The sequence below is a fragment of the Mesoplodon bidens genome (assembly GCF_964165515.1).
Source record: "Mesoplodon bidens genome assembly, chromosome: X".
Classification (NCBI taxonomy): domain Eukaryota; kingdom Metazoa; phylum Chordata; class Mammalia; order Artiodactyla; family Ziphiidae; genus Mesoplodon; species Mesoplodon bidens.
In genome coordinates, this window is record NC_138163.1 from 128,604,515 (window position 1) to 128,620,583 (window position 16,069).

The following is a 16,069-nucleotide window of genomic DNA, read 5'->3' on the forward strand; positions in this document are numbered from 1 at the left end:
AGGAGGTCGTTGCTGGACCTTAGCAAGTACTGTTTTGCTAGAATGATGGAAGTAGACACTAGAATGGAGTGGGACAGCAGGGAGCAAGGTGGAAGTGGAGACGTGGTGAGGATCCTTCTTAAAGAGGTTTGTCTAAGAGGAAGCCCCTATTTTACTTCTGATTTTGGCCTTAACTGTGTGAGCAACCTCACTTATATCTATCTGGCTCTCAACTCTTAGAATCAAGATGGTCTATTGCACTGTATATAGAATGGTAAATGTGAATGTTTTCCTTTCATTCATTCCCAATTCTCTTGTGTCTCTTAAGAGAATCTTGCTGACGGTGATTCTAGTTTTAAAGACAATACATATATTTATTATACTACATGACCCCCCCCACACACACACACTCTATGAAGCAAACCAAATGCTTTATCTGGTGTTAGAAAGGTTTGGACTCACCAAGATATGGTTACTATATCCATCTCTATTTTGGCACCTTCCCAGTGAATTTAGGAAAGAAAATTCTGACTATACTCAATTCTGCCCTAAGCACTGAGTTTAGGATATAATTCCTCTATAAGATACACCTCCACCTTTAAAGACTAAGATCTTAAGTGGTTTAGGAGATCTCAGAGCAGTAAATACTGGGTTTACAAGGAAGCTTTGCTTTTTACATCAGTTTCCTTTTAAGCAACATATTAGTTCAGCCACATGAAAAAAATTTAAATTTTGGTAGACTGCATCATACTATTGTTATTCCCCCTAATTATAACCTTCTCCCTCTCCACCCCTGCAAAAGGAAGTAGCTGGAGTCACGGAGTATTGGAAAACTACCTAAAACACGTTTTTGACATTTAGTTTATGACTGAGAACAGTGATTTGGTATTTGACTCAAGCACATTTGCCTGTTAGTGGGTGAAAGCAGTTCAGGGCAAATTTAACTGCAAATAGTAAGTTCTACTGAATGAATCTGTATGACAATATTAGGGTGAGGGTTTGCTGCAGAAAAGAGAGAGGAATATTGGCATGGGAAAGACAAATGATTCACGTCTTAGTTTGTTATAGTCCCAGATCCTGCAAAAGGGGACAGTCATAATATTAGTAGTTTTAAAGTTTCTTGCAGTCAGAAACAAACATACACAGAAGGTAAAATCAAGTTTGAATTCATGGGGCAATAGCAAATCCATGCAGAAGGAGTTTTGGGTGACTTAAAAAAGCTAGTGACATTTTCAACACACATATACATACACTGCTCTATAATGACCTGAAAATTTGCAGGGGACTTTTTGGAATAATAGAATTCAAGGCACTGGACTTTGATACAAAGTAAATTAGACAGAAAATATGCTGGGAATCATGATGCAAGTCTCCATAAGAAAAGGATTTTTTTCCTTTCTTAGTTTTAATCTTTTCTCATAGCTACCTTAACAGAGCATATGTATGTCCGAGAACACTAATTTAAATAAACTAACTGAAATGGATTATTCGGAAAAAAAAAAAAGGAAAGTTAAAAAAGACTAATTGTTTTTCACTACAGCTTCGTTTACAAAGGCACACAATTACTGGAAGTGCTCTTTGCCCTAGCACATTGACTCATCATGAGAATGTTTCTTGAGTGTTTATGATTGAATCAATGTTTAAAATAGTGGAGACATACTTTCCCTTAACAAATGACTTATAAAAGTTTGAATATTTGTGTGCACTGAAGTTATGAGACTGGAGAAAGCCAACCGGGATAGAGACATACTGTCCTCCGCGACTCTCATTTGATGCCTAACACAGAAGTTCTAGTCTATTTCTGTTCATGTGAGGACATCTGTGAATTCAAAGCAATCAGTCAGACTGGGTAAGATTGGGTTCAGCTTTCTGACCCTCTGTCTCCTGGTCTGCAAAGTGAGGGGACCAGATTGGATGAGCTTGCAGGTTCTACCCAATACACACTCTGTATAACCCTTTCCCTTGAGTGGGGGCTGGGGCTAGTGAATGTGATGGGATAACACTCCCATGATTTAGGTAAGCTTACACAGCAGGAGGGATTTGTCAGATGTAAAGTTTCTAATCAGTTATCTTTGAGTTCATCAGAAGGGAGATTTGTCCTGGGTGGATCTGATCTAATCAGGTGAGCCCTTGGAAGTGGATCTTTATCCAGTTGAGCCCCCACGGAGGATGCCATTGGCTGACAGTGTTGTGAGACCTTGACCAGAGAACCCAGCCATGCGGTAGCAGACTCAGCCCACACAAACTATGAAATAATTTGAGTGGTTTTAAGATGCTCACTTCGTGGTAATTTGTTACGTGGCAATAGAAAACTTCTATGATCTGATTGTATTAAACACATGACTCCTTGAGGTGACTAGACTATGGCTGAGACAACTAGCAGCTGCACACCCTACTAGGTGCCCTTCTACAGAGTGATGGATAAACCTCTCAGAAGGTTGATGCTGCACAACACAGCCCTCCATCAAAGTAAACAGTACATTAACCTGTAGGTTTCAAACCTTTCACAAAGTAAGTTCTGCCTGTAGCTTAGAATTCCAAGTAAGTTTCCAACCAAGGGTCTTGAGTGGTTATTTGTGTTTTGTCACCTCTGCTTCTCAAGTATTCCATCTTCTCTTTTGCCTCTCCTGCTGTTTAGGGTAGGTAAAGTTCTCAGAGCTGTCCTTTCAACATTGTAACCTGTTACTCAGATGTGGCAGTTCTGAGTGGTTGTAACAAGCAGTGGACTTGGGAGACTAGTTCAACTCTTGGCTCTGAAACCAACTAGCCTGTGACCTTGGGAAAAAGAATTATTTCTCAGGCTCTTGGTTTCCTTATCTGTAAAGAACAAGGTCTTATCATGTATTCTCACATTGTTCAGACAAAGGAACACGAACAACTGGTATTTGCAAGGATCACTCACATTCTCTAGAAAGACCTGAAAGTGTGCATGATCTTGTTCCTATGGGTCAGAGAGATGTTCCTCTGTATTCTTGCCAGTTGAACCAGTTGTCTCAAATATTTTAACACGTGCAAGAGACTGGCTTTACTTTGCATGGCAGGGGACATGAGTAGGGTAGGGAAGAGAATCTTTGGACATTAGAGGGAAGTAATTATATTCAGTGTTAAGAATGAAATTGTTATGAAGACGTGAAAGATCCTATGTGATATTTTTATGGAATTGTTACAAATGTAAGGGGAAACTGTTATGAGTGGAATATTGCAAGATGAATTCCAGGTGTGGGTGTGCTGTTATGACGGGGTGTGGGTGCAATGGTGGAAGGAAGCATCAAACCAAGTCTTCCTCAGACTGGTAAGGGATACTCCTTTACAGGATTCAAGGCAGTTGATCATCACTGGCCATCTACATGCGTCCCTTGACCTGGGCACCAGAATTCAGAGTGAAGTACCAAGAAGGCAAGGATGGGAGTACAAAGCAGGGACAAGTTTGGAGAACTGACATTTGGCTTTGAGTGAGAATGGGATATTCAGGATATCAACCCAAGTGTGAAAAGTTCTAGGGAGCTGGAATGGAAGGTGGTGGAGGCAACATCAGGAAAGCCAGGCTAGCCTCTCCGGGGCTGCTTTTAAATGCAAGATTTCCTCTCACTCTCACACTCATCCTGGGAAGTTGTACTTTGATATCAGAGGCACTTAGGGATGAGGAAACTGAGGCTGAAAGAGGTTAATTAACATTCCCGGGTCACACAGGTAACAAATGTCAGAGAGGGGACTTGAACCCGGGCATTCTTCGTTCAGAGCCCTCACTCCTGACCACCACTCCCTCAGCTGGGACAAATGGGAGGACTTCCATTCCGTGCCCTTGGGCCAGGAAGAAAAGGGGAGTCCTATGCTTCTGGGGACCCATGTTGTTCTGACATCAAGAAACCTCAAGTTGCTGGTAAAATTTAGAGAAGAGCTGAGTTGCTGTAAAGTAACTGATCCTTTTCTAGCTGGAGCTTTCCCCACACAGGAGCTCTTTCCTAGAAAATTGCATCTTTGGGGAAAGGAGGCCACACCCTCAGAGGCCTGGGTAGGTGTGGGGCTCCTTTGTAGGTTACCGGTCTGTCTCTGTGGCTCTGTTTTGAATTTCTCCCATGGTTTTGTATCTCAACCTCTTTTGCAGTTTAGAAGATGGACCTGTCCTTTCCGTTCTATTTTATGGAGCTGCACTTGGGAGTTGTGTCTTCCAGTGGCGAGGGGAACCACACAAACAATCCCCAGGGCCTTTGCCATCACTATCCGGGGCCGCCCCTCCTGAACCACAGCCACGTCCCGTGCTCTGGTGCCTTCTCGCCGGGACCACCTGCCATGCGCCCAGCAGCCAGGTAGGACTTCTTGTCAGCCTGCTTCCTGCAGGTTCCTGTCGGCAGGCAGGTGTATAGGTACTAGGATTGAGGGATGTAGGGCAATTCTGACATGTGTGGCCACTCTAGTGATAGGTTCTGTGATGGAGCCCCCAGCTGTGACAGTGAGGCCAATGCTAAGTTGGGAAAATGGAGAGCTCCCCTGAAGAGCAGTCAGACCCTGACCCAAGGGCGAGGAGAAACGGGACACACTAAGGACGGGTTCACCTGATGACACAATTGTGTCTTTGGAAGTTTGTGGTGCCGTCCTTATAAAAAGGTAAGTAGGTCCAGAAGAAATTAATGCGATCTTTGAAAGGTCAGAGTGAACCCTGAGCATTGATTTTTAAGATGCTTTATCAATTAGAGACCAGAGGTTTTTCCTGATGATATTTATTGCATAAATGTAATTATTTTTCTAAAACATATTAAAATAGAAAACATGTTCTTTTGATCAATTTATACAAAGAAAATACCAATATAGTAATAAAAATACTGAAAATATATGAAAAGCACCAGAACATTAGAGAAATTACACCGGCAACAATTCTAGGAATATATTTTGTTTTTGCAATTGTACAATAAAGTGCTATTAAATCCAGTCAAAATTAGTGGCAAGATATAAAAACAGTTATGGTATATTATGAAATTTGAGGCTAGGTTTACCAGCAATTTTATTTTTAGTCTACTTGCCTATAATGATATTTCATTAATGTTTTCATGGAAACTCTATGAATTTCCATTCCAAGTGAAGATAATTTAAATCTGAACGTTGGTCCTTGGTAATTTGGTCATGAACAGGTAATGACATATTAAAAAATAAAATTAATTATAGCATACTCAGTCATACAAACATGATTAAATAAAATCAAACGAAGACACAATAAAATCAAATGTAAATATACGTGATCAATTAAGACAAGTACAAAAGTTTAGATGCCTTTGATTTTATGGTTAATTTTCAGTAAATTTTGCTTAGTCACATTTAATAGACACGCAAATGTTAACAAGAAATGTTATTATATTCAACTGGCCAGACATCAGGGAAAAACATTTTAGTGAGTCAATGTAATTTTCATGTGAAACATTAAAGGGACACCGTCAGGACAATACATTTCCAATTTTGACTATTTCCTCACTTATTTGCTGAAGAACAAAACACATATATAGATACTTCGGGATTAGATTATAACTAAGCCAGGAATCTAACATATAAGGGGAAATCGCTGTGCACACACGCAGGGAGATACTATGGACAGTACTTAGGGTGGGCTGCAGTCACTTTAACATCTGAAGGTGGGAAACTGAAACAGAAAAACCCAAATTAAGACAAAGTATCAGACCAGTGTCCATTTAAGGTTTTATTTCCTAGGCCAATTTTGAAGGAACTCTATTTTTTCATTCTTCATAACGCCATTTTGGAATCATCACGTTCTCAAGATGAAAGCCGCCAACACTACAACCTCAGAATAAAACATTCTGCAAACGTGGCTCAATCAAAACTCAAAATTTATTTTACAGGCAGACTATTTTTTTCTTTCATATAAAGTATTTATATGTGAACCAACATGGACCAAACCTGTTTATATTAAATGAGAAAACAAACTACTTTCATTAGGCCCTGCTCGCGCGAGGTGTATCACGTTACGAGTTGAGGAACTGTCCTCAGTATTGCTGTGACAAAGGCAGAATATATCAGGTGAGTCAGTTAACCCTGGTCTGAAGTTTTTACAGTATTTTTCACTCTTAAACGGAGAAGTGACACTTTCTATTTATTTTTTTCACCCCTACCGATACTCCAGTCTTTCGTCAAGTTCCCTTCTCATGGCTGATTTTAGCAAGGAATTGAAAGGTAAATGAATTATACTGCTATGCATCTCAAAAACTAACTTTTCAAAAAAATTTTATCTAACTCCTTTCATTTAGAAAGGAGGGTGAAGATGGTCCACTGGAGGATCAGGCCTTTAAAATAAGTGAAGCAAAAGGGTCCGTGTCCAGCCAGAGAGAGCAACGTGACACTGTGTAAAAAAAAAGACTGGAGAGGTTCTTCTTCTGGACGTTACTGACTGACAGAATTTAGAGAAAATCCAACCAGACTTAGTTCCCCAAATCCTAGCTAAATGAGAGTGTGAGTGTTCATTAAAAAGTCTGAGAGTAATAAAAGGCAGGCAGGCCATTACGGAAGACGGATAAGAAACAAAGGCTAAAGGTAGTTTGGCATTAAGTAGTTGTACATTCCAAAAGAACATCGACTAGCATCTGTTAGTAGTTCTCAAAATTACAAAGTCATGGTTACAGAAATTACTCTGTATGTTTTTTCAATATACATGTTCTTCTATATACATAGAGTAGAAAAGCTAATAAGTGGGCTCAGCTATAATAATTCTGTCAAAAAAAAAGCAGATGACAGTTTTTGGCTGCAACAAAGCATGTTACTTTTCCGTTCAGCTAACATATATACATGATAAAACAAGCTTTAAAAGTATTAAATCAAAAGGGAAAAATAAATTATCTCTATTAAGTCACACAACAGATATACCTTTACTTACTTGACTACCTACCTATAGTCTCTTATAATCATTATCTTCAGCGTTTCCTTATTCTAACAGTTTATTTTCAAGACATGTTTCAGTTCCCCCCGAATGCCATACATGTCCTTGGAGGAAGGAAGCACAGATGTGCACCCCTTTCCGCACGGTGGAGAAGTTCCGGGTGTTACTTCTTCCAACTAATGAACGGAAAAGCCGTGTTTCCTACCGAGCACCACTGCTTTAACTGTACAACAAATAGAAGAAAGAGATGACCAAAGCAAGTGAGAGCACTGTTAAGGAAAGCAGCCACTGCTGGAACCAGATACAACGCTGAACTTGGTCTTCAAGCTTCCTGTTGCTTTCTAGTAAACGATTGAGCTAAAGAGGGGAAACAAGGACGAAAGGTTTGTATCAATAAAACAGTACAATAATCACGTGCGTGACAAACAGGAATACGAGAAATCCCACAAACGTTTATGGGATACAGTCCATCTACTCTGAAAGGCTGGGAGCTGGAAACACAATGCAGAATTAGGTTTGGTTGGTGAACGGATGTGTATCTGTTTCTTCTCATTCTGAAAAGGTCTAATTCTCTAGTTGAGAAAGGGAACAAAGCAGTCATTTCCTGGAGGTACTGAAACCAGCTATTCAGAAAGAGAGCCCCTGTACCTTTTTCAAATTTAAATACACTACATGGTACCTTCTCCATGAGATCAAGTTCTTCGATACCCCCCAAAGCACCATGCGCTTTGCTATAAGGTCCCTAGTCCAAATTGAAATAGCCGGAGCTTTCAGAAAGTTAGTTAGAAGATCTCCAGAAGTAACTCACCACTTAACCATTTCCGATCTGGCTTCCCTTCACAAAGAAGAGCGCATTCCTGTCGTGTCTATGCCAAAGGTTTGCTTTATGTCAGTGGGGAAAAATGGATTTCTAATATTGATTAACATTAAAGACTTTTAGTTAGGAAGAAAGAACACTTACTTGTAGATAGAGATCTTCACTGGTTTTATCTGACATGTTAAAGGCATGGTCTTTTAATGTAAGAGTGGTTGGCTTAGTGCTCTCAACAATATGGCATCTTAACCTATGAAAGTACAAAGGAAACATAACTTCTTAAAGTTTTTAATGAATTTTTGAAAAAAAAATGTAAAATGAAAACAGCTAAACACAGAAGTGTATGTAACAGAGGTGAAAGTACTCATTCCTCTCCCCAGATATATCTAAGGGAGCAGCTAGCTCAATGTGTGTTTATCTTTGAAGGCGAGCAGAATTTGCCACCCCAAAACGTGCCTCTGTGGCACAAGGTTTATCTTGAGCTGGTTATTTTTTTAAGAAAAAGCAGACAAAAGTGGAAACCTTTTTCACTTTTCAGTAAAAGCTCTGAAAAGTGAATAGAAGTTACCTTTTTGTGAGACATGCACAGTTACAAGGGAAATTTCCATCTGTAAGGGTATCTCCCTCTCTGCCAGGTAGAGGAGGATGACTTTGTGTCTCTAGAAACTCTTGTCAATGGAGAAGGCAGAGACTTAAATCCGCAGGACAACCTTAGCCGTGTATGTTGTACTTTTCCCACCATCCTCCCAGAACTGGCTCCCTCACCACCAACATCATCTTTTCCCTTTAGCTGGGGTGGTATTTAAGGTGGTGTCATGGGCCATTGCGGGAAGTTTTACTGTTTTCCTGGGTCTCTCAAGTATACAGGAGGTATACATGCTATTAAACTTCTGTTTTTTTCCCTGTTTTCTTCTGTTCATCTGTCTGTGATTACGGGGGTATGGCGGGGCGGGGGGATCTTAGCCAAGAACGTAGAAAAATAAAGGGAAAATTATTTTTCCTCTCCTATAGTTTGGCAACCTACCACGGGAGCTGCTGAGATACCATACTCACTTGGGAGCCTGCAGATGGGATTCTGGAAAACTGGCAGAAGCCCGAGAAGGGTAAGAATTCTTACCAAAGTCAGCTCTCCTGGATCTCAGTCTGGTGCAGTTGAGAGAGGAAGGTAAAAATTTCACCTTGTCCCTTCTTTTCCAAATTGAGATTAGCAGGAGAAAATATTTGTGTCAGCCAGTTCCTTAGGTATTGTGACTTTGGTAGAGATTATTGTTACGAGTATTTTTGTCTTCTACTGGTCCTCTTTCCTCCCAGAGATGGTCACTGTTTTCTTTTCTGTCTTTGTGTTGCCATAAGGAGAACCATAGGACAGATGAGATTTTCCTTTTGTTTTATTCTGTCTTGGGAGCTTGGCTTTATGACCAGTGAGAATAGTCTCTCTGGTCTCTGCCGGCTGGATGATGCATGTGTCTGCATGCATCTGGCAACCACCTGAATAGGCTGGGGATCCGAGACACTAACTGAGAAGCAGCATTCTCTGATGGTACCGGCTCTCGTGGGCATCTGTCATAAGAGCCCCTTGTCGTCTCAAGCTTGTCGTCTTATTTAGGGCTGGAAAAGTCCTATTCCACTAGTGCTTACCCAGTGTCGCAGGTTTGTAACTGAAGGCATATCACATTCTTAGGGGAAACTGGAGACACTTTTCACGACCCCATTCTTACCACCTGTGACAATGAAGGTCTTTGCTTTCTTAGGCTAACGCTGGGAGTGAGCTTTCTGAATCGTGTGAGGGCTGCATCTTTTGCACCCCCTTTCGGGATGCCTCTTGCATCCATGGTTAAGCCATAAAAAGGCTTATAAGTTTGAGTTGCTATTGAGATTAATATAAGATCCTACTACTCATCAATGGCCAAGTGGTGGATCTTTTGAATTGGAAAAACTTCTGTGTTTAAACATTTTTTAGAGAGCTCTCAGCCTAAACAATTATCTTGGTAGCTATGGAAAGACCAACTTGAAAGGAGGACATGAAGGAGTATGGTGGCCAGCCTTAGGGACGTCCTTAGTAAGATGAAATTACAAAGCTCTTTTTACCTCCACTTTCAGAAGATATCTACCAGATTTAGAGAAGAGTTAAAAAGATTAGTGGCCAATCAGTTCCCCACTCATAGGGACCTTGATTGGCTGCTAAGGGGTGTTCTTCACACCCATGATTCTACTGTAGTTATCAGACAAGCCAGATGGCCCCCTAGGGAAAACAGGCACACTCACACGGGCAGCATGACCAGAATTCCTCCCAAATTATCAGGAAATGGATCAGCTGAAGGCCAATATTCAGGGGCTGACAGAAGCAATAGTAGGGGCTTTTTTCCCCTAAAGGTGAATTGGTCCAAGGTTGAATTGTGCACTCAGAAAAAGGAGAACGTTCAAAGGCCTTTGTTGAACGCTTTATACAGACTTTGTAAAGGCATGCTGCATTAAGCCCTGAAACTCCAGAACACAGAAATCATTGGATTTCCATCTTAATTGGAAATCTCCCTGATATAAAGCAAATTGAAGAAAACGTAGTTGGATGGGTAGGTCAGTCCCTTGATGCCATTCAGGCTGCAATCCAATTTTTTGAGGAATTAACAGCAACTCTCTTTGTCTTGCAAATCTTCACAAAAGCAGAAATTCGGCTCTAGAAGCAATTCAAAGTTCACCTATTCTAGCCATTCCAAAACCTGCCCTATTTATCTCAAAATTACTTGTAGGTATTATAAAGAGACCAGGTCACTGGAAACAGAACTGTCCTGTACTTAGAAAAGTAAGACAAAATTTAAATGGTAATTACTCTAAACCTCTGATAATAGGTAAAGTACCCCCAAAACGCCAGGAAAAAAACTTACTTTCTCTGTCCCTTTGAGGTGTAAATTTTCTACCCCACCTTCTCTAGGACCTGGTAGCCAGCTCTTAGAAATGCAAACTTTAGGAAAATGATAAACCTCTGATAATAGGTAAAGTACCCCCAAAACGTCAGGAAAAAAACTTACTTTCTCTGTCCCTTTGAGGTGTAAATTTTCTACCCCACCTTCTCTAGGACCTGGTAGCCAGCTCTTAGAAATGCAAACTTTAGGAAAATGATAAACCTCTGATAATAGGTAAAGTACCCCCAAAACGTCAGGAAAAAAACTTACTTTCTCTGTCCCTTTCAGGTGTAAATTTTCTACCCCACCTTCTCTAGGACCTGGTAGCCAGCTCTTAGAAATGCAAACTTTAGGAAAATGAAGCTCATGAGAAGTTAAAGAAAAGGAACTATTTTGAAATTGGGCAAATGAAAAAAGCATAAACAACCCCCCCCACACACGAATATTAGTTTAAAAAAAGAAAAGCTTTAGCACTCTGAGCAGGTAAACTTATTCCAACTGCCAGAAACACAGTTCAGATCCAACTGTTCTTTTATAAGCTAGTGAATTTTGTGTCACTGTACCTAATTCATGGCTAAAATATTGGAACCAGAGCTATAAGGTCTCTGGTTTGCATCTGCATCTGTATGTTTACATGTGTGTATATATGTATGTTATAAATGTGTGATATTTTTCTACCTCTGAACGGTACTGCCAAGATTAATTCATAAAAACTATTCAACTGGCTTAAAGAAAAATAAGTGCTTTTCAAATTGAATATTCCTAAAACTCTCAGAAATACAGAAACTAACCCCCAATTTTTTTCATGTTCACACGATCTGGGATAACCTTTCGTAAATAAAAGCTAGGTTAAATCAAGACAGTATGGTACTGGCACAAAACAGAAATAGGGATCAATGGAACAGGATAGAAAGCCCAGAAATAAACCCACACACATATGGTCACCTTGTCTTTGATAAAGGAGGCAAGACTATACAACGGAGAAAAGACAGCCTCTTCAATAAGTGGTGCTGGGAAAACTGGACAGCTCCATGTAAAAGAATGAAATTAGAATACTCCCTAACACCATACACAAAAATAAACTCCAAATGGATTAGAGACCTAAATGTAAGGCCAGACACTGTAGAACTCTTAGAGGAAAACATAGGCAGAACACTCTATGACATAAATCACAGCAAGGTCCTTTTTGACCCACCTCCTAGAGAAATGAAAATAAAAACAAACAAATGGGACCTAATGAAACTTCAAAGCTTTTGCACAGCAAAGGAAACCATAAACAAGATGAAAAGACAACCCTCAGAATGCGAGAAAATATTTGCAAACGAAGCAACTGACAATCTCCAAAATTTACAAGCAGCTCAATATCAAAAAAACAACCCAATCCAAAAATGGGCAGAAGACCTAAATAGACATTTCTCCAAAGAAGACATACAGATTGCCAACAAACACATGAAAGGATGCTCAACATCACATCATTAGAGAAATGCAAATCAAAACTACAATGAGATATCACCTCACACCTGTCAGAATGGCCATCATCAAAAAATCTACAAACAGTAAATGCTGGAGAGGGTGTGGAGAAAAGGGAACCCTCTTGCACTGTTGGTGGGAATGTAAATTGATACAGCCACTGTAGAGAACAGTATGGGGGTTCCTTAAAAAACTAAAAATAGAACTACCAAACGACCCAGCAGTCCCACTACTGGGCATATACCCTGAGAAAACCATAATGCAAAAAGAGTCATGTACCACAATGTTCATTGCAGCTCTATTTACAATAGCCAGGACATGGAAGCAACCTAAGTGTCCATCAACAGATGAATGGATAAAGATGTGGCACATATATACAACGGAATATTCTTCAGCCATAAAAAGAAATGAAATTGAGTTATTTGTAGTGAGGTGGATGGACCTAGAGTCTGTCCTACAGAGTGAAGTAAGTCAGAAAGAGAAAAACAAATACTGTATGCTAACACATATATATGGCATCTAAAAAAAAATGGTTCTGAAGAACATAGGGGCAGGACAGGAATAAAGATGCAGATGTAGAGAATGGACTTGGACTTGAGGACACGGGGAAGGGCAAGCTGGGACGAAGTGAGAGAGTGGCATGGACATAAATACACTACCAAATGTAAAATAGACAGCTAGTGGGAAGCAGCCACATAGCACAGGGAGATCAGCTCGGTGCTGGGTGACCACCTAGAGGGGTGGGATAGGGAGGGTGGGAGGGAGACGCAAGAGGGAGGAGATATGGGGATATATGTATACGTATAGCTGATTCACTTTGTTATACAGCAGAAACTAACACACCATTGTAAAGCAATTATACTCCAATAAAGATGTTAAAAAAATAAATAAGATACAAGGATGTAATGTATAGCACAGAGAATACAACCATTATTTGATAATAACCTTAAATGGAGTATAATCTATAAAAATATCAAATCACTATGTTGAATACCTGAAACTAATATAATGTAATCAATTATACTTCAATAGAAAACAAACAAACTGGGTTAACTGGCAGGTCTTCAGAGTTAGCAACATTAGATATAATAGAGACATGCAACCTTTATTCTACCTGGGCTTACTATTCAAATAAGTTCATGTTATCTCTGTTACAAAATCTGTCAGCAAGAAGAACACCTTGGCATGATGGCTGATTTTGTGTAATGTCTCCTGGCATTTGTATGAAGAGTCTAAACAATTGTTGGTAGCAAGCGATTTAGATAAATGTCAGTGAGATAAACGTTAGGTGAACTTATCAGCAATGAGTATATTTTATGGTATATCTCTTACAGTTTTCCAAATGTCTTTGGTAACTTGAAACTTTAGAGTTTTGCTAAGTTAAATGATAGGAAATTCACTGAATATCTAGATCATTTCCAAATAAGATAAAATACTGAAACATTAATTACTGCACATAGGTTTATCTACTTCTGGCTTCTTATTACAGAATGAAAGATATTTGGGTATATTAGTAAACATATCTTGTGCCACAATGAAAAACTATACTATGAGGAAGTATCTATTTCTAGAAATTATGAAATATATTCATAAATTTGCCAATCTAAAGAATGCTGGTGTAACAGACTGCAAGTGCTTATTTATTAGTTTTCACTAGAAAGTAAGGTTTCTAAGGATTATTAAAATGACTAGAAGTAAGTATATCAACCCTATACATAAGAATTAGGATATGTTTTTGGGCAAGAGAAGTAGGGAGGTGCATTTTTGTTAAGGGAAGTGAAAGTGATTTTATCCTAAAGTAAAGCTATAGTTATTTCAGAGTAGAAAGTAGGAGAATAAAGGACAAACCAAAAAGAAAGAAAAAAACCCCATAATTTTGAGGTACTGTTTGGTAAGAACTTCAAAAGTAGGCCCTCCTGAAATGTAACTTGAAAATTTAAACGTCTACTTCATCTACAAACATGTCACAACTGCCATGAGCCTTATCTAGATCCGTGTTCCTTCCTACCTCGGCTTTAGGTTCTGTTCCTTCTAACTTCCTCAGGAATTTCACTGTCAATGGTTTATTGTGTAAGGTCAGCCTCTCCTTCTGAAATGGTCCTTACTATGGTTTTAAACAACGCTCAAATGTCTCCAATTACAAAATCCCACACAACCCCTTCTCAACACAGTCTTCCTTCCAACTGTGACCCTGGTCCCTCCCCAGCAAGCCATACCTCCAGAAGTCTTACTACCTCTGTTTCTTTGGCATCTGGCTCCTACCAACTGAAAGTGTTCCCCGTGAGGTCATCAATTACCTCCATCACGTCACCAGCACCGGCCACCTCTCACACCTCATCCTTGACCGACATGGGCAGCACTTGGCTCCTCTTTTGTGAAACACACTCTAACCTGGGCCTTACTGACACAGCTCACCGACTGCTTTCCCTCCCGACTCCCTGTATTGTCCTCCTTCATTTGGCTACTAAATATTCCTCTGAGCTGTGCCTAACTTTCACCCTCTCTCGCTGGGTACAAGTTAGACCTAGCCTAGAGGAAATAAAGCTCGTCTTCCCAGGCCCATTCTTATTCTTCTTGTTCTCCTACCCTCTCCGAATTGCCCACAAAGGGTAATCGTTCTCCCAGTGGTTTTACAGTGGTACCCAAGCTGCTCCTCTGGGCGCTGTCTGCCTCCAACATTCTTTCTTACCATGGATCCTCTCACACTCTGTTACAGCCACATCTGTATTCTCTCAACTCCTTATTTGAAGATTCAACTTAACCACAACCCTTGCTAGGTTTCTCAGCTTCTCATCTACAAAATGGGGAAAATAACTACCTATGACCTAGGGTTGTTTTAGTGACTCGATAAGTAAATGAGAGTAACACACTTAAATAGAACTTGCTACATGCCAGCACTAGTCTAAGTGTTGTTAACTCGCTATCACTCTTTCACCTATGTCTGCCCACAGTCTATTTTTCTACAAAGCCTCCCAGAGTAATCCTTTAAAAAAACAACAAGCTGGTCACCTCATGGCTCTGCTCAGCACCAACTAATGGTTTCTCCTCTCAAAATCAGAAGTTCTCACTATGGCAATGATCTGGCATCCCTTACTGGATTCAGGCTACACTGATCTCCTTGCTGTTCCTCACCCAGGCCAAGCACACATCTTTTTCATTTATGGTTCCCTCTACCTGCAAAGCTCTTTTCCCCGTTATCTACGTGGCCTACTCTCATCTCCTTCAGGTCCTACTCAAATGTCATCAGTGTGGCCATCCTTAACTACCCTCAACTGAGCTTTCTCAATCTTGACACCACTGACATTTTGGGCTGGATCATTCTTCGTCATGGGGTGCTGTCCTGTGCATGGTGGGATATTGAGTAGCATCCCTGGTCTCTACCTACTCGAAGCCCACGGCACCCCACTGTTCAGTTATGACAACCAACAACGTCTCCAGGTACTGACAACCGTCCCTTGGGGGGCAAAACTGGACACACTCCGAAAAAAACCCACAATCAACCTTCTTCTCTATTCTCCTCCTCTTTTCTATACATCTTTTTTGCACACATGCACAGACATACATGTATATGCCTATATAGTCACAGGGTTTTCTCTTAAATAGGATAATTGTCACACATATTTTTCTGTGAGTAGGTTTTTTTCTTTTCCTAATAGTATATCACAGATGTCTTTTTCCTGTATCAGAAAAAACAGATGTACTACTACACTCTTTTGAATGGCTTCAGAGTACTCCTTCTCAAATGCATTTCACTATTACTTTACTGATGAACATTTACATTCTTTTCCATTTTTCACTACTACAAACAATTTCTGTGAAACAATGTTTCACTGCAGCAAACATTCTAGTACATAAGGTGAGCATTCCTACAAAGGTAACTGCTGTAAGAGAAAATCTGTGTTTGTAATTTTGACACATCCAGATTCTTGCATTGGCCAGCAAGCAAATCTCTGCTATTAGCAATCTCCTAGAGAAACTCCAGGTCTTGTACCCCAGAGCCTTGTAGGGGTTGGGGCCCAGAGTGTAAGC

General features: G+C 40.1%; 1 protein-coding gene and 1 long non-coding RNA gene across 2 annotated transcripts in view; one reads left to right on the top strand and one right to left on the bottom strand.

The window, feature by feature from the left end:
* LOC308608655 overlaps window positions 1-4,592 on the top strand; it is a 32,591-nt gene extending 27,999 nt beyond the window's left edge. The window contains exon 3 of the long non-coding RNA XR_014014206.1: window positions 4,085-4,592. This is a non-coding gene — a long non-coding RNA (uncharacterized lncRNA). The remainder of the gene's footprint in view (window positions 1-4,084) is intronic.
* A 127-nt stretch (window positions 4,593-4,719) lies between these two features.
* Window positions 4,720-16,069, bottom strand: part of MOSPD2 (motile sperm domain containing 2) — a 67,265-nt gene continuing 55,915 nt past the window's right edge. Inside the window, exons 14-15 of the mRNA XM_081221419.1 lie at window positions 7,818-7,920; window positions 4,720-7,213 (exon numbers count right to left, since the gene is read on the bottom strand). Coding sequence (XP_081077545.1) covers window positions 7,076-7,213; window positions 7,818-7,920 — 241 coding nt within the window. The 3' untranslated portion in view covers window positions 4,720-7,075. The remainder of the gene's footprint in view (window positions 7,214-7,817; window positions 7,921-16,069) is intronic.